The sequence below is a fragment of the Vigna umbellata genome, chromosome 5 (genome assembly GCF_029865625.1).
Source record: "Vigna umbellata cultivar VRB3 chromosome 5, Vumbellata_1.0, whole genome shotgun sequence".
Taxonomy (NCBI): Eukaryota; Viridiplantae; Streptophyta; class Magnoliopsida; order Fabales; family Fabaceae; genus Vigna; species Vigna umbellata.
The window spans coordinates 54,809,178-54,833,989 of NC_142169.1; the positions used below are offsets into that span (position 1 = coordinate 54,809,178).

Below are 24,812 nucleotides of genomic sequence, written 5' to 3' on the forward strand. Positions count from 1 at the left end.
TGCCTTCTGACAAATTAAACAAGCCGCTACAAATTGTGCTACTTCCTTCTTCATTCCTGGCCACCAAAAGGACTCCTTGAGATCTTGATACATTTTAGTCATACCGAGATGTATGCTAAAACGAGTTTTGTGTCCTTCTTCAAAGATTAGTCTTTTTATATCTGCATTGTCTGGTACACATATTCTACTTATAAATCTTAATACATCATGAGATCCTAGCCTAAATTCTTTAGCCTTATCTGTACCGATCATTTTTGTTATCTTTTTCAAGCCAAGATCCAACAATTGCTTCTCTTTAATTAAAATAAGAAAATCGCTAGATATAGTCAGACTACTGCATCTAATGAAATCTTCTCCAAACTCCACCTGTAACTTTAGATCTCTGAACCTCTCCACCAACTCCTGTTCTTTGATCATCATATGAGAAACATGAATTTCCTTTCTACTCAAAGCATCGGCTACCACGTTTTCTTTTCCTAGATGATATAGGAGTTCGAAATCATAATCCTTCAAGAATTCCATCCACCGTCTTTGCCTCATATTCAGCTCTTTTTGGTCAAATAAGTACTTAGAGCTTTTGCGATCGCTGAATACTTGAAATTGAGCTCCATAGAGATAGTGCCGCCAAATCTTCAAGGAAAAAACCACCGCTGCCAATTCCAAATCATGAGTAGGATAGTTCTTCTCATGAGTCTTTAATTGTCTTGAAGCGTATGCCACCACTCTTCTTTCTTGCATGAGCACACAACATAATCCCTGATGAGAAGCATCACAATAAACTTCAAACTTTTTACTTGGTTCACAGATTACCAAAATCGGTGCACTAGTCAGCTTCTGCTTCAGCTCCAAAAAACTCTTCTCACACTTATCCGTCCAGACAAATGGTTGATCTTTACGAGTTAGTTGTGTTAAAGGCGCTACTATTCTAGAGAAACTCTCTATAAACCTTCTATAGTAGCTAGCTAATCCCACAAAACTCCTTATTTCTGTTATAGTCTTCGGTCTTTCCCACTGCAACACTGCTTCAACTTTTGTTGGATCCACCGCTATGCCTTGAGATGATATAACATGTCCTAAGAATTTCACTTCTTGCATCCAAAACTCGCATTTTGACATCTTTGCATACAATTTCTTCTCCCTCAAGATCCCAAGGATGGTCCTTAAGTGTTAAACATGTTCTTCTTGAGTCTTAGAATAGATAAGTATGTCATCTATAAAGACTATGACAAACTTATCTAGGAATGGTCGAAAGATTCTGTTCATGAAATCCATGAATAGAGCTGGAGCATTAGTTACATCGAACGACATAACTACATACTCGTAGTGTCCGTATCTGGATTTAAAAGCGGTCTTCTGTATATCATCTGTCTTCACCAAAATTTGATGATATCCAGACCTGAGATCTATCTTTGAAAACACCTGAGCTCCATGCAATTGGTCCAGCAGATCATCAATCCTAGGTAGAGGATATTTGTTCTTGATGGTTAGCTTGTTCAACTGTCTGTAGTTGACACACAATCTAGAGCTTCCATCCTTCTTCTTTACCAACAGTACAGGTGCTCCCCAAGGTGACACACTTGGTCGAATAAATTGCTTCTCCATTAATCCTTCAATTTGCTTCTTCAATTCAATTAACTCCGCCGGAGCCATTCGATATGGAGCTACTGATACTGGTCCAGCTTCGGGTATTAAATCAATAGAGAATTCTATTTCTCGTTGAGGAGGCAATCCTGGTACTTCTTTTGGGAACACATCACTAAACTCATTAACTCTAGGAATATCAAGAGTTTGTTCATTTTTCTCGACTTCCACATGAGTCAAGATGACGAAACACGAAGATCCTTCTTTGACTTCCTTTAACACTTGTTGTACTGACAACAACTCTGCTTCTTCAGGATTAGGGAAAATCAACTCCTTTTTGCTACAATCAATAAGGATACGATTGGCAGATAACCAATCCATTCCTAAGATTACATCTAAACCTTGTAAGGGTAAAGATATAAGATGTACTTTGAACCTACGTCCTTCTATAATTATCGGACATTGAGGATACATCCTCGATGTTTTTATCAATTTAGAGGCTGGTGCAGATACCATGAGATCATAATGTAACTCTCTCACGGGTAGGTTCAACTCTTGAATAAGAGTTTTAGACAAAAAGGAGTGTGTCACTCCAGAATCAAATAGCACATTCAACTCTCTACAAGCTATCATACAACGTCCAATGATGAGATTACCTGATTTTGCAGCTTTTTCTCTAGTCAAAGCATAGACCCTTCCAGTGGCTTGGGGCCTATTGTCAGTCCTTCTTTGTTGAATCGGTTGTTGAGGTTGAGTTGCTTCTCTTTTAGAGGGACAGTCTCTAGCAAAATGTCCTTCTGCTCTGCAAAGAAAACATTTGTTGAGTAAAATAACTCGTGGACAAATGCTCTTCAGATGAGGTCCTCCGCAAACGTAACATCGGATTGTTTTATGTTGGGGTTGCTGTTGTGAGGATTCCTTTGAGGTTGCGGTCTTTCATAAGGTCGGATCCTTATGTTCTGTCCAACTCGTGACCCAGATGGTCCTCCTACCCTTGGTAACTTCTAAACTTCAATCTCACTTATTAACCTTTCCACAGCTTTGGCATGTTCCACTAAAGCAGCAAACTCCTTAATAGCTAAAGGATTCACAGCTAGTTGAATGTTTGCTCTCAATCCATTTTTGAATTTCCTACACCTTCATTCTTCATTTGACGGTTGGGTGTAGAAACGAACCAAGTGTTTGAACCGTTCTGCATATTCAGCTACAGATTTGTTGCCTTGCACCAGCTGCAAGAACTCCACCTCTTTCAAATGTCTCACACTGTCCGGAAAGTACTCAACATAAAATTTACTCTTAAAAATTTTCCCAAGTCATAATCTCACCACTTTCCTCTAATACTAGCTTTGTGTTGTTCCACCAGTGTACTGCTTCCCCAGATAGCTGATACTCAGAGTATGCCAACCTAGATTCGGGTGGACACCTTTTCGCTTCAAAAATCTTTTCCATGTTCCTTATCCAGAGATCAGTCTCATCCGGACTTGTTTTCCCATTAAAAATAGTTGGACGATGTTGCAGAAAATTTTCTAAGGTCCATTCCTGAACTCTCTAAGGTTGAGCTTCCGCATGGGTGCCATTCTCGGCTAGCTGTCTTAAGGCTTCCACATGTTCTCTTTGGCTTGCTTCAGAATTTAGTCTGGCCACTTCTAATTGTTGTAGGGTCGTTTCGTGCTGTTGCATTAAAGCTCTTGCAAGGCTGGGCATCTCAGGGGTTTCACGGTTGGGTTGTCTACGTGCCATTTCTCTCTGTTCACACAGAGAATTATTGTTATCATGATTTATAATATGAGTTTGTAGGATAAATCCACAACTCTTAGGTCGTCTTAAGGACGAACCGCTCTGATACCACTAAATGTAACACCAAAAAAAAAAATTAAACATCTCACACACAAATTATTTCATTAATAATAAAAACATCGTACAGTATTACAATCATCCAATTAGGAGTAACATAGTTCACACTGGAAATACATTATTTTTTTATTTATTTTTAAACTACTCTTCCTTTTTCTGCTGCTTCCTCCTTCACTTGTATTGGTTTGGACGTCGTTCCATCATCTGCTCCCGTATAACATAAACGTTATACGATCATCGCAAAAATAAGATTTTCCGGCACAAACAAACAAGTAAGGGTGAGCTACCATGCAAAATTCAAAGAAAAGCATTACACTATTATTATACGTAATACATTCACCATAAATTCTTGTAAGATGCAATTATCATACTAGACTCTATTATCCGGATATAATATTGATGGAAGTCTCGGGTGGTCATGCACTTGTGGTGACATCTACAACAGAGTTATGGCCAAATATAATATATCACATCACCCACAAGGTTAGTCCATTAACGTCTATGAACATATACTAGGACCTCCTACTACTCTCACCACATAACACATCCTTCTCTAATTGAGACTGGACAATTTTTAGAGTTTTATGATAACCACAAACAACAGGACCCTCAACATCAACATATACACTAATACCATACCATTATAGAGTCTCTCCTCGAGACTCATACTATATTTCAAATGCATAATTTCATATCAAACATTATAAAATACATTGATAATAGAATTCATACAAGATAATTATAAACAAATTAACAATCATAAAATATTACAATAATTGGTCAGAGAAGAATCAAGTATTTGACAATCATAAAAAAAAAATAATCTTAATATAAAAATTCTTGGGGAAACAAGAAATTGAATCTGGCAGAGCCGGTTAGACAACTTCTCATCTTTCCAAAAATACAATATAAATAAATAAGGAAAACAATTAAAGTATGGGGAAACAAGAAGTTGAATCTGCCAGAGCCGGTTAGACAACTTCCGATGCTTCCAAAAATACAATATAAATTGTTTCGGTGTACACTTTCCTGTGTGTCTCTGTTGCTCCTGGATGTCTGGGATGTTTGTCTTTCTTCAATTGTTGTCCTTCATACTCGCCAAAGGAGGGGGAGGTACCTTCAAAGATACTCCGACGCTCAAGTCAGATATGAGTTATGGAGCTGAAGCTCAGAAGAGAGTAATTGGATACTGCTCTGAAATATTATTCAGGATCTCTAGAGCATAAAGAGAACGTACCTGGACTTTTTCCTGTCACTGTATTTATAAGCAAAATAAGAATAACCACCTTACCTAAAAATGTGGTGAGTGGCTTTGATAAGTATCTGAATTGTCTAAAATATCTAAGATATTTATGTTATTACATAAATATCCTTACTACATAACATGCCCCCCAAGTCCGAGTGAACCGTTCCGTTTTATGAACGTGGTAACTATAGGACTTATGGGTTTGAGGGAGGCTGTGTTGGGAAGCGTGTTTGTGGTTGTCGTTCATGTGTGGATTGAACGTTTTAAATCAAGGATGACCGAGCAATTGGGTTTGATGAGCCAAAAAGAGAGGCGACGACGAATGATAAAAAGCTGGAACAAGTGAGGCCGAGCGTGAGGATACGTATGACCGAGGTTGAAACCAAAGGGAAGTCGAACGTTCGTGCACCTGGGTTGGCGAGCGCTTAAAAAACAAAAGGTCGAACAAATTTGAGGCCGAACGGCCAACTTCTTGAACGCTCGAAAACATGGATTGACGAGCGCTCGTTGATGTGGATTGACGAGCGGTATTTGAACGCTCGTTGACATCGGTTTGACGGGCGCTCGTTGAAATGAATTGACGTGCGCTCGTTGAAATGAATTGATGAGCGACATTTGAGCGCTCGTTGACATGGGTTGACGAGCGCCCGTGTTGAAGTATGGTCGAACATCTTCGAGGCCGAACGTCTGACAGCAAGGACGCTCGCACACAGTGATTGTCGAGCGTTCGAATTCTGAGGCGAGGCCAAGTGTGGGACGTTTCAGGACGAACGTCATTTACGTACGCGAGGCCGAACAAGAGTATGGCCGAACGATTGAGTGTTGAGATCGTGCATGACCGAACTCTGGAGGTCGAACGTCAAAGAGATGGAACGATGGCCGAATGATCACTGAGTGAGTGTTGAGCCCTTGAGGCCGAGCGTCGATGATGGTCGAAGCGACGAACGCTCGACAATCTAATGGCCGAATGATTGGCCCCAAGAGAACGAACGTCGTTGGCGTCGAGTGGCCGGATCCAAATGGAGGGTCGAGCGGTTGAGGGCGGTTTGGACGCTCGACACGTAGGTTGAATGCGTGGACGGTTTGAACGCTCGTCACATGGCTTGTCGAGCAGTATCTGAACGCTCGTTACAAGGATTTGTCAAGCGGAGTTGGAACGCTCGTACACATGAATTGACGAGCAGTGTTCGAACGCTCGTACACACGAATTTGAGAACAATCGCTGAAACAAATGACGAACGCTTTTGAGGCCGAACGGCCGACTCTTTGAACGTTCGTTGATATGAATTGACGAGCGCTTATGGAACGCTCGTTGAATTGGAATGTTGAACGTTCGTTGACTGACTGAGTGGACGCTCGTTGACATTTGATTGTCGAGCGTTGAGGTCGAACGACTGACTGAGTGGACGCTCGTTGACATTTGATTGTCGAGCGTTGAGGTCGAACGACTGCCTGAGTGGACGCTCGTTGACATTTGATTGTCGAGCGTTGATGGAACGCTCGTTGAATCGGAATGTCGAGGGACGTTTGGATGCTCGTTGATATGGATTGGCGAGCGCTTATGGAACGCTCGTTGAAACATGATGTTCTAGGGCGAACATTTACCAGCGGGAGTGTGTCCCTTTGTTCAATGCACCTGGGTGTTCTAGGGCGAACATTTACCAGCGGGAGTGTGTCCCTTTGTTCAATGCACCTGGGTGTTCTAGGGCGAACATCTACCAGCGGGAGTGTGTCCCTTTATTCAATGCACCTGGGTGTTCTAGGGCGAACATCTACCAGGTCTAAGAATGTTGCAGGATGAACGACTCTAAGGTGTCCGCTTTTATGTACAAGATATGCTTATCTGCACTGTAAGAAATAATATGAGGCATATAGGAGAGACTGTTTGGTCAAGTTGCAAACCTGGTGGCCGAACGTCCATTAGGCCGAAAGTTGGACGCCAGTGAGTCCGAATGACCGAACGCTTCCTGAGGTAGAGAGCGAACGTAAATTATGAGTGAAGTGACGAACATCCGAGAGATTTAATGGCCGTACGTTGATGCCAAGAGAACGGACGTCACTGGCGTGGAGTAGTAGAATGTGGGAACGTTCGTTGCCGTGGATTGTCGAGCGTCCGAGAAAGATAATGGCCGAGCGTTGAGGTCAAGAGAACGAACATCAATGGACGAACGTTAGACATTCGAGTGAACGAACGCTTGGGAACCGAGTGGACGAACGGTAGTGAATGCTTGAACGCTCGTCCACAGACATTGTCGAACGTTCAAGTCCGAGTGCAAGGGCGAATGGTCTTTTGTTTGAACGCTCGTCCACAAGTCCAAGTGCGAGGGCGAACGGTCTTTTGTTTGAACGCTCGTCCACATTAAGTGTCGAGCGTTCGAATCCGAAGGGCGAGGACGATCGGTCCGAGGACGAACGGCTTATTGCTGGAACGCTCGTCCACAAGGATTGTCGAACGTTCAAATCCGAAGGGCGAGGACGATCGGTCAGAGGACGAACGGCTGATTGCTGGAACGCTCGTCCACAAGGATTGTCGGGCGTTCGAATATGAAGGACGAGGACGAACGGCTGATTGCTTGAACGCTCGTCCACAGGCATTGTCGAGCGGTTTTGAACGCCCGTTGAACCAAATGACGAACGCTTTTGAGGCTGATCACTGAGAAGAGAGTGGACGAATGGTTGAGGCCATGAGTGGCCGAACGTTTGGTTGGATGACGTGGAGGCAGAGCTGCACGATGCGTGGATTGTGCGAGGGTTGCGGAAGACGTGGAGAATGGGTCTGAACAGGCACCGAAAGGGTTTACCCTGGGTGACAACCGTTTTCATCTCGCCTCACTGTAAAATCCTTTCTGCCCCCAAAAACCCTAGAATCAGACATACTATGGAACGGCCGATCCTGAGGCTGTGTCGACGAAAGCCGCGATCCAAGGTGATCGAAGTCCATGGAGTCTCCAGGCTTGTGATGGATTGACGAAAACGCAAACCTAGCTCTGGCTCCTGGTGCTACGGATGGTGCGGAGGCGGATCCGAACGGCGAGGTGATCTTTCGTGTGGGAGTTTTCCGCGAAAACTACGAGTTTGCCGCCGGCGAGGCAGCTCCTGTGACTGGAATCAAGCTCCTAATCATTGGGTTGTGACTTGGGAATATAGGGTTCCTGCTGTTCTGCGATTTCTGGTGTAACTGGGAGTTTGGGAAATTAGGAATTGTGGTCTTGTGTGGCTTTTGTTTGCAGAAGGAGAAGACAGTTCCCTGGAGAAGATGGACGATAGTGTTGTGCTGCGAAGATTGACGATGGTGTTGTGCTGCGAAGATGCGCGATGGAGAACTCGCGACTGAGGGTTCCATGGCTGCACGATTTGGGGTTCTGTCGCATTGAGAAAATGGTTGTCCCTAATCACTATTTGGGTGCAGATGGCCATGAAGAAGTCGCGATTTGACGACGGCGTTGTTCGAAGATTGAACTAGGATGTGCGAATCGAGTTTTCAGAGGTTGGGTTTTGAGTTTTGTGTCCTGGATTATTGCGTTTCAGTGGCTCAGGTGGAGATGGATGGTGGTTTGATAATGGTTTCCTAGTTTCTGGGTTTTTGCAGTTTTGGTTTTGTGGCTTTGATCTTTGCAGTAGCGACGATGAAGGCGGCAGCCCTTTCATGACATTGTTGTATCTTCCAAATGGAAGGAAAGACTGGGATGACGACGACGAGATTCAAAGAGGCAGTGGAAGAAGTTTTCTCTCATTTGTCCACCATCGTTGAGGGAGGTGAATGATGAATTTAAGCATGTTTTTGCACTGGATCTGACCCACAAAGGGGAGGGATTTCGTTGATGTCTACTAGCATCAATGGCTCACGGGGGAAGAAGGAGAGAAACCCGATGGAGGCGTCATTTGATCTGGTAGTGACAGTGATGTCAACGGCTCGCGGAGGGGAATCTTGGTGGCGATGCAGCGATTTGATGGAGTAGTTCTATTCGAAGGAGTGATTCATTGAGGCCGAGGCTCCTCTTGTGGCTTCTTTGGGTTGGCCTTCGGCCCCACGGTGGGCGCCAAAATGTTTCGGTGTACACTTTCCTGTGTGTCTCTGTTGCTCCTGGATGTCTGGGATGTTTGTCTTTCTTCAATTGTTGTCCTTCATACTCGCCAAAGGAGGGGGAGGTACCTGCAAAGATACTCCGACGCTCAAGTCAGATATGAGTTATGGAGCTGAAGCTCAGAAGAGAGTAATTGGATACTGCTCTGAAATATTATTCAGGATCTCTAGAGCATAAAGAGAACGTACCTGGACTTTTTCCTGTCACTGTATTTATAAGCAAAATAAGAATAACCACCTTACCTAAAAATGTGGTGAGTGGCTTTGATAAGTATCTGAATTGTCTAAAATATCTAAGATGTTTATGTTATTACATAAATATCCTTACTACATAACATAAATAAATAAGGAAAACAATAAAAGTCTGGAGAAACAAGAAGTTGAATCTGGCAGAGCCGGTTAAACAACTTCTCATCCTTCCAAAAATACAATATAAATAAATAAGGAAAGTAATAAAAAGTTTGGAGAAACAAGAAGTTGAACCTGGCAGAGCCGGTTAGACAACTTCTCATCCTTCCAAAAATACAATATAAATAAATAAGGAAAACAATAAAAGTATGGGGAAACAAGAAGTTGAATCTGGCAGAACCGGTTAGACAACTTCTCATCCTTCCAAAAATACATTATAAATAAATAAGGAAAGCCATAAAAAAATTTTTGGGGAAACAAGAAGTTGAATCTAGCAAAGCTGGTTAGACAACTTCTCATCCTTCCAACAATACAAAAGAAGCAACTAATAACATACGAATAACATAACATAATCAATATCGCATTTTACAACTATCAAACTTGGATCTCCTCACAGAAACATGTTCTTATTCAAAATTCAGATCATACAGAAACAAAATGCTTCATATTCAAGATTTAAGATCAAACAAAAGCAAAATATTACATATTCAAGACTCAGGATAATACAAAACAAAAACTTAAGAGTGACTCCCCTTACCTCTATTCCAGATTTAATCTTCTCCTTAGAAACCGTTCTCCGAAAACTTCCAGAATTTCCCCTTTGCAACTAGAATTTCCTCCAACTCTCTTCTCTCAAAATTTCTCTCAATTTTTGGTGCAAGTTTCAGCCTTCCTCATGCTTGCTATTTATAGGCTAAGATTTGGCATATTTAGTTCTTTTTTAATAATATTTTATTATAAATAATATTTAAATCCCATTACAGAAATTTGTTCCCCCTTAACTCCACTTCTGAAAGTAGTTTTGTCTTTTTATTTATTTTTTTAATATTTTATTAAAAATACTATTTTATAAAAAAATAATATTTTGACTTCACCACCAAAAGTGTCTTGCTTACCATTCCACTTCTGAAAGGTTCTTTGTCATTTTGCAATCATATATATATATATATATATATATATATATATATATATATATATATATATATATATATATATATATATATATGTATATATATGTGCACATATATATGTATATATATGTATAAATGAAATCTTATTGGAACTGTCCAGTTCACCCTTTGGAACCATATCACATCCTCGATAGGATGAAATAGGATGAATTGAGACGGTATTTTGTAAGTACATAATTATCTTGAATAAATTCACTATTTCTTTCTTTTCCGATCGCCTGGAAAAAGCAAGATGTTTCTCTATATAGACACGTAGACCCATGAATCCATACATCTTGATCGAAAAAGAATCGAAATTGATGAATATATCTCTCGAAACAAACGAAAAGGAAACGAAAAACAAAACATAAATCATGGATCAATTAAGCCCTCTCGGGGACTTGCTTAAGAATGAGAAAGAGGAATCTTATGTAAATACCACAGAATAAGGTTTATGTCCCAGATTTTTTTTTTCAATCGAAGAAATTTCAGGACCGGAAGTAGTAGGATTTATTCGCATATCAAAAGCCAATTTTTTTTCCGAAAAAGTTTTTAAATCAAAAAGAAATGTTCGATAAGAAAGCAAGTTGATCGGTTAATTCAAAAAGAAATAAGAAATGGAAGTTAGTACTCCATTTTTTATTTAGAGCGGGTTCCATGGACAATGGAGATGGAATAGCCGTCGGTTGGTTAGGACATCCCATTTTTCGAGATAAAGAAGGACATGAGCTTTTTGTACGTCGTATGCCTACTTTTTTTGAAATACATATACATATGTATATATACATATACATATGTATACATATATATATGTATATATATATATATATATGTATATATATATATATATATGTATATATATATTATTTTTATTTATTTTTGGACATTACATTATCTACCTTCTTTCTAAGAGTTCTAACTCCTAAGTCATCTCTTTGACGATTAGGAGGTGCCTAATCGACCACGGCGACGAGGTCTACATTGCTATACGATCAGTTTCTACAATAGAGCAAGTAAGTTTCAACTCCTTTTTGCTTTTCCCTTTATAATTGCGTCAATGCATGGAAGTTTCCATTGCATGTGTGTTTTGTGATGTTCTTTGAGCTTCTTGGTAATTTTAAGGTCCTAAGGACTTTTTCCTTTTTCAATTTGGTGATTCGTAGGTGTTTGTAAAAATTTCTTGTGCAAGAAGTAATCAAGGTGTTGTTAGAGCTTGGTATCATCAGTATAATGTAAGGGAAGCTAATTCGTTTTCATATATGTATTAGGAAGATTTTAAATATGTTGTTTTGGTGTGCATGCGATTATGAGATAGCTTGTATGTGTTGAATTGATAAAAATAATATTGTGTGATTAATGATGTGCCTTGAGATTGTATGAGTATATGAATGTTATGCAAGTGTATGTATGCTGAAATGAAAATGGTTGAATTGTAAAATTGTGTTGACAATGTTATTGGTAAAAAGGGGAGGAAAATATATCAATTAGTGGTCTAAATTGAGGAGTATTGGTATACAATTTCTTGGAGTATTGAGTTTAAAGCAGAACCTACAGTTTGGTAAGTGTTAGGGGGTGTTTTATGACTGGTTTACATCTTTAGATGGTTAAGTTATGATGTTGAGTTGAGAGAAAGAATCTGAGTTCAATTACTAATTGTCTTGGAGTGAAATTGGGGGTTTTGATAGGTGAGTTTTTTAGTACAAGGTTGGTTGGGTAAAACAAAAGTTTAGGGACTGTTTTGAAGTCATTTAGGACTTGTGCGAGTTGTCAAACCAGTAAACCTGGTGTGTAATGTAGTAGAGAGTTGGTAAGGTTGTGTTGCATGATTTTAGGTACAATTAAGGGGGTTTTGAGTAGTGAATCTCTAAAGGAGTATATATGTGTTGAATTGGATGATGTAGGGACGTTGTTAAGTCTATTAAGACTTGCTCAAGCTATTAAGACTTGTTCAAGCTGTTAGTTGTAGAAAATTTGGGTTGAAAGGTATAAAATTAAGTTTGAGTGGTTTAAAGTAGTTAAGTTGGCTTGAGATAGAAAATTTGAGTTAGGAAAGTGTTTTTCAATGTTGCTCAGCGCATAGGGGGACTTAAGGAACATTAGAATGTGTGAGAAAAGTATTCAATTTGAGATTTGAAGTGTATCTATGAGAGGTTAGTAACTACTTTGAAAATTTTCACTACTCATGGAAAAATCCACAACTTGCTAATGCTCTTCTCTGTTTTCAATTTCACACTTCCTAAAGTAAATCCACAAGTTGTTGAAAAACCACAACTTAGTTGTTAAACTTGATGGTTTTCAATTTGTTTCTCTCGAGACAAATCCACAGGTTGTAGAAACGTTGACAACTAGGTTGTGGACCTCTCTGGTTTCAAAGTTTGAATCACCTTGTTTACTTTCATGCTTATGTTTTAATTGAATCGTGATGCATTGTTGGATTGTTTATGGTACTCATTCTCAAGTAAAGAGGGGTGGGGCATGTCGTGAGAATAGTAGGAGGTCCTAGTTTAGGGGTTTTACCTTTGCCTAAGGCGAGTGATAACAGACTAATCTTGTGTGATAACTTGAGGTGGGCCAACCACCACAATAAGTGCACGAACTGTCATAGCACGATATTCATACTAATCCAGATAGTCAAGTCAAACGGTTGTCATGCATAAAGTGTTTGGTTGATTTGGTGTGAGATATGTATCATTAAGTAAAATGTTTAATATGTTTTTGATGTATTACGAAAATGTTTTGTATCACTAGCTTACCCTTGCTTTTGTATTGTTTGTCTTTGTGTATGTTTTTTCTTTTGCAATGATCACCTTAATGGTATAAGCTTAGGAGACAATATATTTTCAGTTATTCTAGCGAGAGAGGAGGGTGAAACAAATGAGTTGGTAGATGGATCTATAGAGATAGATCTATTGTCTTCTTGTAAGTTCATTTTAATGTAAGTGGTTCTTTAACGTAATATTTTAGTAATTTTATACCATTAAAATGAGATATTACAACTATTATGCTAAGAGTTTATAATTGGCTTAATTTTTGAGCTCAACAAACTAATGTACAATATATATTATACCAACTAGATGAGTTGCTTTTGAAGAAAAATAAGTTCTAAGTAAAAAATAATAAAGTAAATGTTTTATACATTAAAAAAAATAGAAGAGACGATTCTTCTAGTTTTCTTTAGTTAACAATTATTTCTTTCTACTCCAAATTTATGTGTTAAAATTATAAAAAAAAACAAATATTAGAATAGAAAAAAACAATTCAAACTATTCAAACTTTGAAGATTTTGTTATAAATAGAATCAATTTATAATAAACCTTAATCTTTTTTATCTGTTGTATAAAATTGAATTAAACTTAAATTATACTATTTTATTATTATATCAAAATAACTTATAAAATGATATTTTTTATACTTTTGATAAAGAAAAAAAAATTGTAAAAGGGCATGTTTTTTATTTGTTTTATAAATATAAGAAATAAATAAATATACTACTATATTAACATAAATTTAATGAGATAATATTTTATTTGTTTTGATAAATATAAGATAGTATTTAATATGAAAAATATATAAAAAAACATGAAGATGTTTTCTTTTATTGATTAATGCGTCACAATGCAAACTCCATCTTCACTATTCCACACTTTCTAAAATTATATATATTTATGAATTACATAAAAGGAATGTATAAATCTGTTTTTTTTGTCTTTCTTGTGTTTTCATTTGTATTATTGAAATATAAAAATAATTAAATTATTTTTAGAGATAGGGTAATTAAAGTTATGAACAAATTGATTTAAGAAACCAAAATATTATTTTAACATAATATATCTATGATTCATTTTACTCATATATGGTTCATCTTCTTTATTTTTATATAACGTAAAATCTTTAATTTGTCTTGAATTTTTAAATATTTTTTCTCTTAAACTACTTTGCAACCTTTAAACAACATTAAAATCAGTTTAAATTATTGAAAAAAATAACTGTGTAATGCCATGTATATAACATGCCAAATAATAATATAAATCATTAATTGAAACAACACATAATTAATCAAGCAAAGGAATATAATTCAGAAAATCCATAATACTATTACAATTATTTTAAACATCTGAAACGAATTTAGGATTTATCTACAATGTTAAGAAACTATGATTAAAACATAAATTGAGTTTTTCAAGAGTTCTAAACAGAAGAACTGAAATCTTAAACTACACAGTTGCACCATTGTCTCCCTCCATAGGTAGTTCGATTCCTAATTCCTCATCTGCTCACACCATAAAGGTGATGATTGAAAAAGAAGATAAACAACACAAAAAAACATAAGCAAAAATATGGATAAACTAATGCACAAAAGAATTTATCATATAATCATTAAACAAGTAAGATTGATAAGCCAAGTCAATAACACAATCTTAGAACATCAATCACTTCAAAATATATTATTCTAGACTCAATTATTCGAATAAAACACATTCATGTTGGACTACAAGGAAGTTTAACACTTGTGATGTATAACATTAACCCACAAGATAAATTCTATACAAGTCACTAAAACTTCAAAAAGAACTTTTCACCAGAACCTCTTTGAACCCCTAGTTCATTCTCATCTATATGAGTTTAAATGACTAGTAGAGTGTTAGGATAACTTTCTCTCTTAGTCCCTACTTTAATAGTGCACTTCCTAGAAACATACTTCATAAATATTTTCCCTTGAAAATCCTATCATACTTATAGTTCATATCTAAACATATTCCAACCATACATATTATCATCCATACACTTATATATACAACCAATACTTCTCATATGACTCAAATCCACACAAACAATTTATCATGGAAATGATTGAATCACTCTTTTAGTCTTGCTAAGCAAGATCATCCACCCGGTTAGTGACTGGAAAACTTGTCCAACGGTAGTAGCACTAGGATAATTCTCTTAATAAATCTCTCGACAAGCTTAGTACGCGCCTAATGAGAGCACCATTGGAGCTCCTAGAAATTTATATGTCAAAATTCACCTAATGAAGTCCAAAAGCGTTCAACGATAAGTCAGTGAACTCTCTAACTTTAGAGTTGCTTAGTGAAAATATTATTGTCCAGCAATCACAAAGTCAGTAGGCTCTCTAACTTTGGTGTCACCCACCCAAACAACCGTTAACCCAATGAATTTGTATAATTGCAAAAAAGAAATTTTGCAATTATGTAGATTTAGACCTATCAAGTTCCAATCTAATACTTCAATCATAGTACAAACATACAAATTTAATGTCTTTCAGTGAAAGCCAGTTCAAGCCATCACATTCATTATACTATTCATCAAATTCCTAAAATTGATCATATAACCTAAAATATGTAAACTTAACATTTTGTATTCTCTAGTTCAACTGCACATGTTCATTAAAATTAACAATTTTTCATACAATTACACATTCTATATAGTAATATAAAATAAAAATGAAAGAGCTTACCTGATGTTCTATATTCTTTATCACTAATATACTTCGAGCAATATATTACTCTGCTTCAAACAAATGAAAACTACTAACAACTCTTTTCAAAATTGAACCTGCACCATAACCAAGCTTAATCTAACTCTTTAAACATTTGGCATAAAAAAAACACTTAATTAAAGCAAAACAGATTACTTAAAAAAACTTTCACAGCAGAAAACTATTTTCTAGTGGCTTGCTCAAGCAATTAGTACTGCCGATAAAAATGCATGCATCACACCAAAGAATCAATCATTCAACCACCCAATTCTTCTAATAAAAATGCATGCATCATGTAATGTAAGACCCATGAAAAATATTTACCTTAATAGTAACAATTTTATTTTTAGTAGTAATAAATTTCTTTGTGAATGAAAAATATAATAAGTTTATAAAATGTGGAAATTTAAATAAGAAATGTTGGTAGCTTAATTGGTAGAAAATTTTGGTGATGGGTTCAAACTCTTTTCTACCTTTTTGTAAAAAAAAAAATATAATAAATAAATAAAATTAAAAATATTGATAATGGAGAAAACATTCATAATTGAAGTCATTATTATGGAATCCATTATGAATCCATTATGTAAGTGATGAATCCATTATGTAAGTGGTAAATCCATTATGTAAGTTGTGAAATTACAATAATAAATAATATTAAAAAATGATGAATAATAAAATTTTTGGACTATAAATAGCAAGCATGGGGAAGGCTAAAACTTGCACCAAAAATTTCGAAAAATTTTGAGAGAAGAGAGTTAGAGGAAATTCTAATTGCAAAGGAGAAATTCTGAAGGATTTTCGGAGAAAACGAACTCGGAGAAAGAGACGTTTGGAATAGAGGTAGGGGAGCTAATCCTTCTTATATTATAGATGATTTTTATACATGTTATGATTATGAATATGAGTTGTGAACATATGAATCAAAGTAATGGATGAGTATGTATGATGTGATTGTTGTATGATAGTATGAGTATGTCTGACATAATTATTATATGAGGTTTGCATGCATGTTTCATAAATGATTGGTTGCATGTTAGCTCACCCTACTTGTTTGTGTTTGGGTATGTACGATAATCGTATAATTCGTTATATACGGGAGCAGATGAAGGAATGTCGTCTCACTCAGTGCCAAGGAAGGGAGGAGTAGAAGAACTCAAGTTATAATTAGGATTTTTTTTTAACATGTATAGACTTATATCAGCTAGAAAATTTTAAAGGGTGAGATTACGGGATGTTACCGTAAATGTAATGTTTATGTATAGGAATTGTGAATTTTCAAGTGTGAGAATTTGGGATGTTACATGTAAGACCCTTGAAAAATAATTACCGTTAAGATCGTTAATTAGAAGTTTGTACTTAGAGAAATAAATCTTACATGTTTGAGTAAATTAATTACCCCTGTAGTTCTATTATTGAGTACTCGGTAAAATATAGATTTTGACCTATTTGACCGTTGGATCAATTTGAAAATTAGATATATGATTCTTAGGATATATTACTACCATTAGATTGAGCCCAAACTTTAATATATAGTTCATAAGACATATTAAGTAATCTCGACCGTTCAGATTTGTAATTAGATGTCTGTGCTTAGAGGAATTTGTTCCGCATTTTGATTATAACCGAAAACCACTTGAAATTCTGCACCTGAGTTACCTCGGTAAAATCTCAATATCTATCTAGTTAACCATTGGATCAACCTGGAATTTTAATATGTAGTTTATAACACATAGTGAATTACGTTGACCGTTTAGATATAAAATCGGAGTTACAGATTTACAGATATTAATTTCGTATCTTCTTAGGGATGTAAATATTGCTAATTTCCGTTTTTGAACCATTTATACAAAATTTATGAGTTCTACCTTATTAACCGTCAGATTGAACTAAAAATTTTACCACATGATCTAAACATGTTGTTAATTAGTTTGATGGGTTCAGATATTTAATTAATGATATGAGTGAAGAGAAATGTTTTTACGAGATAGTAAAGTTATTTGAATTAAGTAAAATCTTGAATAATTATATTCTTAAAATTTTATGTGTAGTTGTATTTTGAATATTGGAAGATGGGTAGTACAATGTATTATATATTAGAAAATTTAATTATATTTAATTTCGGTGTTAATATTATATGTTGTTGCTTTAAATTTGTAAATAAGAAATTTGTTAAAAACTAGTTGAGAAACACTTTGGCTAAGGAAAGACTTGGTACTTAAGTTGTCCACTGTGACGCACCTCTCTTTCCTGGAAGTCTACTCGACAAGTTTTTAACTTAAATCCTATTGAACAGATTATGTACTGTTAAATTATTGTGTAATATATCTTGTTGGAATATATGCAGTTTGTATGATTTTTGAAATGATTGGATTTTATTAGATTTGAATATATGTATCTGAACATGGTTGTGAACTATAATGATGTGATTTATGTGGAAAGTATGTGAATGTATGAGATATGTTAGATTCATTGTGATAATATGAGGGTATTTGGTTATTCATGTCTTGGGTTAAGTTTCAAAGTCACAATATGTTTCATATACGTAATTCCATGATCCTCAAGGAGAGGATACATGGTGGTGATCTAGGGGTGTATAGAATGATTGCATGGTAGCTCAGTTTTGGGGGTCATCCTGAAACTCCAATGGTCTTTCTTCTCATGTAGAGAGGATTGAACCATGTGGTGAGGAGTAGCAGGAGGTCCTAGTCTTGGGTGCTTCCAGTATAATCCAAGGTGAGTGATAACGGATTAACCTCGTGAGTGTGGTAAGGCGATAGTGTCGGGCGGTAGTGCCCAAGTTTCATAAAGCCACCACGAGTGCAAGACCCGCCATAGCTCGGTAATCATTCTAGTCCGGACGAGTCGGGGTATACCAAGCCAAGACAAGACAAAACGGTGAAGAACAACAAGGAGGATTGGGCGATGACAACGGCGATGCCCACAAAATGAATGAACCGTGGTGGCTGATACCTCTTTGGCAAGTATACCAAATTATTCAGGTAATACAGTGAATTAAGTCAAGAGTATCGTTCTTCCAAGGGAATTTGAGTTATGGTAAATCTCAATTAAAAGTTATTTATCAAGATCAATTACTGATGATAACATTTGTAATTTCAATTTGGAAATTAGTATGAAATTAACAACGTAAAAAAATTAAGATTGAAAAGTATGATAAAAGATCACTGGAATTGGTCTTTGACTAACATTACAGTAAAATCCTAGACACATACATTCTCTGTTCAAGCATTCACAAAAGAGTATCTAAGTTTAATTTGTGACACCCGGACACGGAGACGAGGGCGGGGAGTGACGCCGGTGCAAGAAGCATGGTGCAGGGGGCACAGACAAGGAGCGGCTCCTGGCAGCTTCGGGTGGAAGGGGTACATGGATGAATCGAACATACACCGGGGCAGTCAACGGTCCCTGTGAGTTGCCGGGACGTTACATAATTCCTTAAAACAAGTACTAAAATTATCTATTAAATTATTAATTCCTTAATTAATTCAACAAATAATTTTGCATGAAGTTCAGATGTTTAGATTAACCAAAAGCATAAAAGTTATTCCTAGTGTAGTTACTTTTAGTTTCTTTTCTTACGTTTCTGGTTCTAAAAATACTTCCCAGTACAAAAGAACCTTTAAAGAGATTTATACTTTCGTATAATCAAAAGCAAGTCAAGAAAAGAACAAGAACATAAACATATATCACGCATGAAATTTACATTAACGTGTCGTCATACAACCAATTCCAATGAACAGAAAATTTAGCCTATCCTAGACATGTCAAACGTACTCTTTACAACAATTCCTTGCAGAAAGTGAAGTCATGATGTTTGGAAAGGTCTCTTGAGCGTCTCCTGAGTTCTCCAGTATTTTTTTTGGTCTGTTCTTGTGTCAAAAGATGATTTATTACTTTCTGTCACGTCTTTTTAAGCCACTTAACTTAATTAATCCGCTCAGCACACATGTGTGTGCGCTGTACGAATTTTCTTTAATTGTTGCACTTCAACTGATGTTATTCGCTCAACGCACAGGTACTGATGCGCTATGCGAATTTCCTTTATCTGACTGTGTGAATTTTGGCTTGCGCTATGCGAGAATTTCCTTTATAGACTCTTTTCTGTACAATAATTTACATAACAATCTACTTTCTATTACAACTTTTCACTGAGTAATAACATGAATAACTATAAGATTGAGATCATTTATAAGTGTAAAAACAACTCTTTTTCACACTTATGAGCGGTGACAGTTGTGGATGTAACGCTTGGAGAGTAAAATAGGGGCATTCACATGAGAGAAGTGGAGGCAGCAAAATGGAGAGTAGTTCGCGCGATAGAAGTGGAGGCAACATGGACAACCTTTGCACAAGACAATTGAGGCACTACACCGCAGTATGCAGGGAGCAACTTACAGTAGGAGGAAAACATTGTTCTATCCGTGCGAGAGAGAAAAAGAAGTAGGGTTATTTCTCTTATGTTTCTGATTTTAAGTGACGAAAGAGATACTACCTTAATTAAGCAAATAACCAAGGCAATATACACCTTAGCGCCTCGGTTATTTAAGCAACCGATGCCTAAACTATTAAAAAAAATTCAAAATAATATATGAAAAAATTATATTCAACCTATAAGCCTCAGGTATACTCGGTTCTAGTAGAGCCAAGGCAAAAGAAGTTGACAAAAAGCATTAAAAAGTCCAGTTTCAGAATTGGTAGGACATTATGCCTCGGTTCCTTGACTAATCGAGACAGTATCTCCTACAAACCTGCCATAATAGTGAATTCACAGAGTTGTAGAAGGATTCTGATGGGCTTTATTCCTTGGTTCTCTAACTAAGCGGGGCAGTACGACCTCTAGACCTGCCATGTTAGTGAATTTGCAAAGTTGTAGAGGGATTATAATGGGCTTTATGCCTCAGTTGTCTGACTAACCGAGGCTATATCTCATCCTAGAAAAGATGTCAGGCGAAAAGTTTATTTTGCAAGAAGAGAAGGTGGACTGAAGCAGGTTTTTACGCTTCGGTTACTTCATAACTCGTTTATGCCTCGATTGAGTAGGAACTGATGCCTATAAGTTTGTTGAAACTACAAAAATGCTACCGCGTTTTCTTATGCTTCAGTTTTCCCAAATCCGAAGCGTATTGTGAGAGTTATAAAGTTTGTTTTTTACTAGTGCCATCTACATGGAATAAATTTTTGAGTTTTTGCGAAGGTCCTTTTGCACAATGTCACTGCATTCTTCTCTTACATCATTGCAATTTCATGTTTTCCTTCATTATAGCCTTTGTTGAGATTTGTTTTTATGTCCATTATCATTTATCTTCCTTCTTGTTTCTCGATTATCTCTTTTTTTTTTTTTTTGCTCTTCCTTCTCATAACATTGTTTTTCTTCTCTTTTTGGTGTTGTCGCTACATTTTGGTGTTCATTGTAGGTTTGTGTAGGTCTTGATTTGTTGTGTTTGGGATGCCACATTATTATTGTTATCTTGGTTCTTAGTTCACGTTTGAGCGGTTGGTCTTGCTCTCCCGTGTTCTTGCTCTCGCTCTTGCTATTGCTCTTGCCCTTATTTTCGTTCTTGGTCGCATTTGACAAAAAACTATTATTTTATTTTTTTACTTGTATGTGTCGGTTGTCTTACCAACCAAAGCCTATTTCTTAATTATAGGTTTCGATTGAGAACCAAAGCTTAAACTCGTTCTTTTTTATCTTGCCTAAATATGTTTGGGTTATAAAACCAAAATATAACAAAAAAAAATTGATGTCAAACCCCTACTATACTAGTGTTTTTATACTAGTATTTAATTGTAATTAGTTTTTCGTTTACGCTTTTTATGTTTTCATTTTTCAGGTGGCATGGAATTTGTGCAAATATAATCAATGTCTAAAGGTGTTTCTTGGTTTTCTTCAAAGTTAATGTCTCTTGAACATTAGAAATTATTTTCAAAGTTATATTTTGAATTGTATTATTTTGATAAATTTTAATTTAAACATCAATACAGTATATTATTAAAAAAATTATGTCTATTCATTCTTAAAATATATCAAAATTTGAAACAAAAGTAAATTTCAATTTCACATTCAAAATTTAAAAACTAAAAACATATTTAACTTTATCAAGCAATATTATAGTTGACAACATCTTTAAAGAAATTCCTATGTAATGAAACAGAAGCACCAACTTTCAGAAAATTCAGAAAACAACACAAAGCCCTTAATCGTGTCAGGAACAGGTTGCGATGAAGAATAACATTAAAAGGTTAAGAAACCTACATCTTACCCTTCTTATCTTTTTCCTTCTTCTTCTTCTTCTTCTCCTTCTTCTCCTTCTCCAGTGCAAGAGTCAAGGCATTAATCCAAATCAGTATTCCTATGGCTGATATTGTAAGATCAATTTTGATTTTTTTCGCATTTGATCTTGCAAGTTTTCTGCAAAACATGTGATTGTACTATAAAATCATAACGAAACAAAAGACGACAATAGTTTCATCATGACAAGTCACTTAAAAGGTATAAAAACCATACATGATCTCATTATCGTCGTCCTCTGTAACATTCCTAAGCTCTCCCCGATGGTCCTGAATAAGTTTTTCAGCATATTGCAGCATCAGTCAAACAAAACCAACCTCATCAGCATCAATGTAACATACAATTTGAGGTGAATAAATTAACTATGATAAAGAAAACATAAAATTTAAGAGCTAGGAAAAAAGGTTCCTAATATAAAATAATGCACTCTCAGCATAAATGTCTCACTAAAATGCAACAGAAACATGTTTTGCATGTATTTGCCAACGCATGAACTGTGATGCAACCATTTGAATTATTCTTCTAAAATTATGGTCAAAGGAACAAGCAAAAACCATTCTCCACGTATCTATTGAGTATTAGCAAGTATCGACAATTTACGGAGCATGAGTTGGACCTTTCCATTTGAAGAAAGACTAAGGACAGTAAGGTTTTTCGTTTTCACTTTCAATCACAAAAATGGCACATTTCCATTTGAAAACAATTTTTCACTGTTTCATATCCTCCAAACAAATGGCACATTTCCATTTGAAAACAATTTTTCACTGTTTCAAATGGAAACTCAAAAGTCAATGTGTTTTACAGGCTTGGGATTTGTATGAGGCTGGAGAGACAGAAAAATTGGTGGATGCTTTTTTAGATGGAGACTTCAATGTTGAGGAGGCAATCAGATTTTGTAAGATTGCTCTCCTTTGCACGCAGGATTCTCCTCAGCTCCGACCCTATCCCAACCTTTATTGTGCTTGAAATGCTTTTAGGTGAAAAAGATGTGAATGAGGAGAATGTGACAAAACCAGGCATGATATTTGAATTTGTGGAAGCCAAAAGTGCATGCAAACAAAAGGGCAAGTCTGAAGAGAATGGTAAACTTATATTGGCTGAAGGGAAGCAAGATGAGTCATCTTCTTCGGAAACCATGACCTCTTTTGCTACCATGACCTTACAGCAATATGTGATCAAAGTAATTAATTTGATTGTCACTAGATAGCCTTGATTCTCCCCCCTTATTCTGAAGCAGCCAATCTTTGTTGTCTTTTTTTGGCTACCAAGCAGAGTGTAAATTTTTTGTCTAATATTTTCTTCTCATTCTATATTAATCAGTGATCAATGAGTTCAATTTGTAATAACTCTATTATTATACAATTTTTATCCTAAAAAGGAAAGCTCATGGGTTGCCCTAACACACAGGGATTTGGGGATATTTGGTCATGTGGACTTTTTTAATAAAAGAACTTTTGGTCCTGTGAGCTTTTTTTAGCCCCAACTCACATGGACTGAGCTTATTTGACAGCTCTACACATGAATAATTTCAAAATAACCTTGAATCCATGTTTGACGTTTTACAAATAAGTAGATGTGCAAGGAATTTCTCATCCTGAGTTAATTATAATATAATGCACGGAAGTAAAATTTAAGACAGTAAAATAGGATGCCGGTAATGAATATAACCACTCCCACAAAATCTTTCTTTAACTCTACCATGTTAACTACGAGTAGAAGCAGGCCCTAACTCTTAAAGTTTAGGACAACATCCACATATTTAAGAAATACTGTGAGTTGTGCACCTCTGATTTAAACTTGGACCGATTGCATTCTCGCATCATCTCAGTCTTAAAAAGAAAAATGAAACCAGTAAATCAAACACAAAAAATCAAACCAGTAAATCAAACCTTAGCTTGTTTCGAGAATCCTTTTTCTCCCTCTAGTCTTGTAACCTATACGCAAAAAATCAAACTAATTGAAGCAAACAATTTGAAACATAACAAATAAGAGTGAAATCCAAACAACAAATTAGAGGAAAACTGTAAATTATTACGAAGTGTTTTTCGTTGGATTTCACATAATGCCTTGTCCCGGAAACAGGAGATGGATGGACTAGTGCTCTTTCGAACGACGACCACATTTTGGATTTGGAAACCCTAAAAGCTGCGATCCCAGATAACTGCCATACCCGCTTACGAAGCGCGGCCATTTCCGATTTCACGAGCAAACCCAGCAGCACAAGAATTTTCAGCCTTCGCAAACAAATCGAAATGTTAACGAAACCACAGATTTATATCGCACGAAGAGAGCACAGAAGTTTGTAACTGCGCATACAATAATACCAGTTAGTTTTATATCTTAATTTTTATTTGAGTAACTTTATCATTTGTCAATATAAACTTTAGATCATATATAAAAAAATAAGATTAAATATTTTCTTGGATTTTTTATATTTTAAATTTTAATCTAATTTGATTTTAAATTTTTAAAATGAATAAATATAGTTCTTTACATTATTTTGATAAATCTTAATTAAATATTAATCTAATATATTGTTAAAAATATTATATTTATTCATTCTTAAAATTTAAAAATTAAAATATATTAAAATTTAAAACAAAAAAAAAATTAATTTTACATTTAAAATTTAAAAACTAAAAACATATTTAACCTTATAAAATAATACTATATTTGACAACATATAAAGAAATTCCATGTAATGAAACTGTTATCATAAACACTTTTTAGAGAATTCAGAAAACTACACAAAACTTTTGATTTCATTATTTTATTGTATACATAATAATGACAAGAAAAATTTAGTTTACCTTAGTAAACTCTGTTAAGTCGATCCTAGTAGTTTTCTTTTGTTATCCATTATTACATCCTATTTTTCACCTTTT

At 35.8% G+C, this 24,812-nt stretch overlaps 1 protein-coding gene across 1 annotated transcript; it reads right to left on the minus strand.

The window, feature by feature from the left end:
• Positions 1-21,705: 21,705 nt before the first annotated feature.
• LOC148198642 (uncharacterized) lies at positions 21,706-24,212 on the minus strand. Its single transcript, XM_088092164.1, has 4 exons — positions 23,963-24,212; positions 23,817-23,861; positions 22,144-22,196; positions 21,706-22,047 (listed from the first exon to the last, which is right to left on the minus strand). Exons 1-4 carry the CDS (start codon positions 24,116-24,118, stop codon positions 21,888-21,890), a joined length of 414 nt encoding a protein of 137 aa, XP_087948290.1. The 5' UTR covers positions 24,119-24,212; the 3' UTR covers positions 21,706-21,887.
• Between the last annotated feature and the right edge of the window lie 600 nt (positions 24,213-24,812).

Excerpts from the sequence above, each read along its gene's own strand:
- LOC148198642 (XM_088092164.1), bottom strand. The coding sequence starts at position 24,118 with ATGGCCGCGCTTCGTAAGCGGGTATGGCAGTTATCTGGGATCGCAGCT. Across the intron at positions 23,862-23,962 it reads AATCCAACGAAAAACACTTC|GTTACAAGACTAGAGGGAGA; the intron begins GTAATAATTTAC and ends TTTTGCGTATAG. Across the intron at positions 22,048-22,143 it reads GACGACGATAATGAGATCAT|AAAACTTGCAAGATCAAATG; the intron begins GTATGGTTTTTA and ends CATGTTTTGCAG.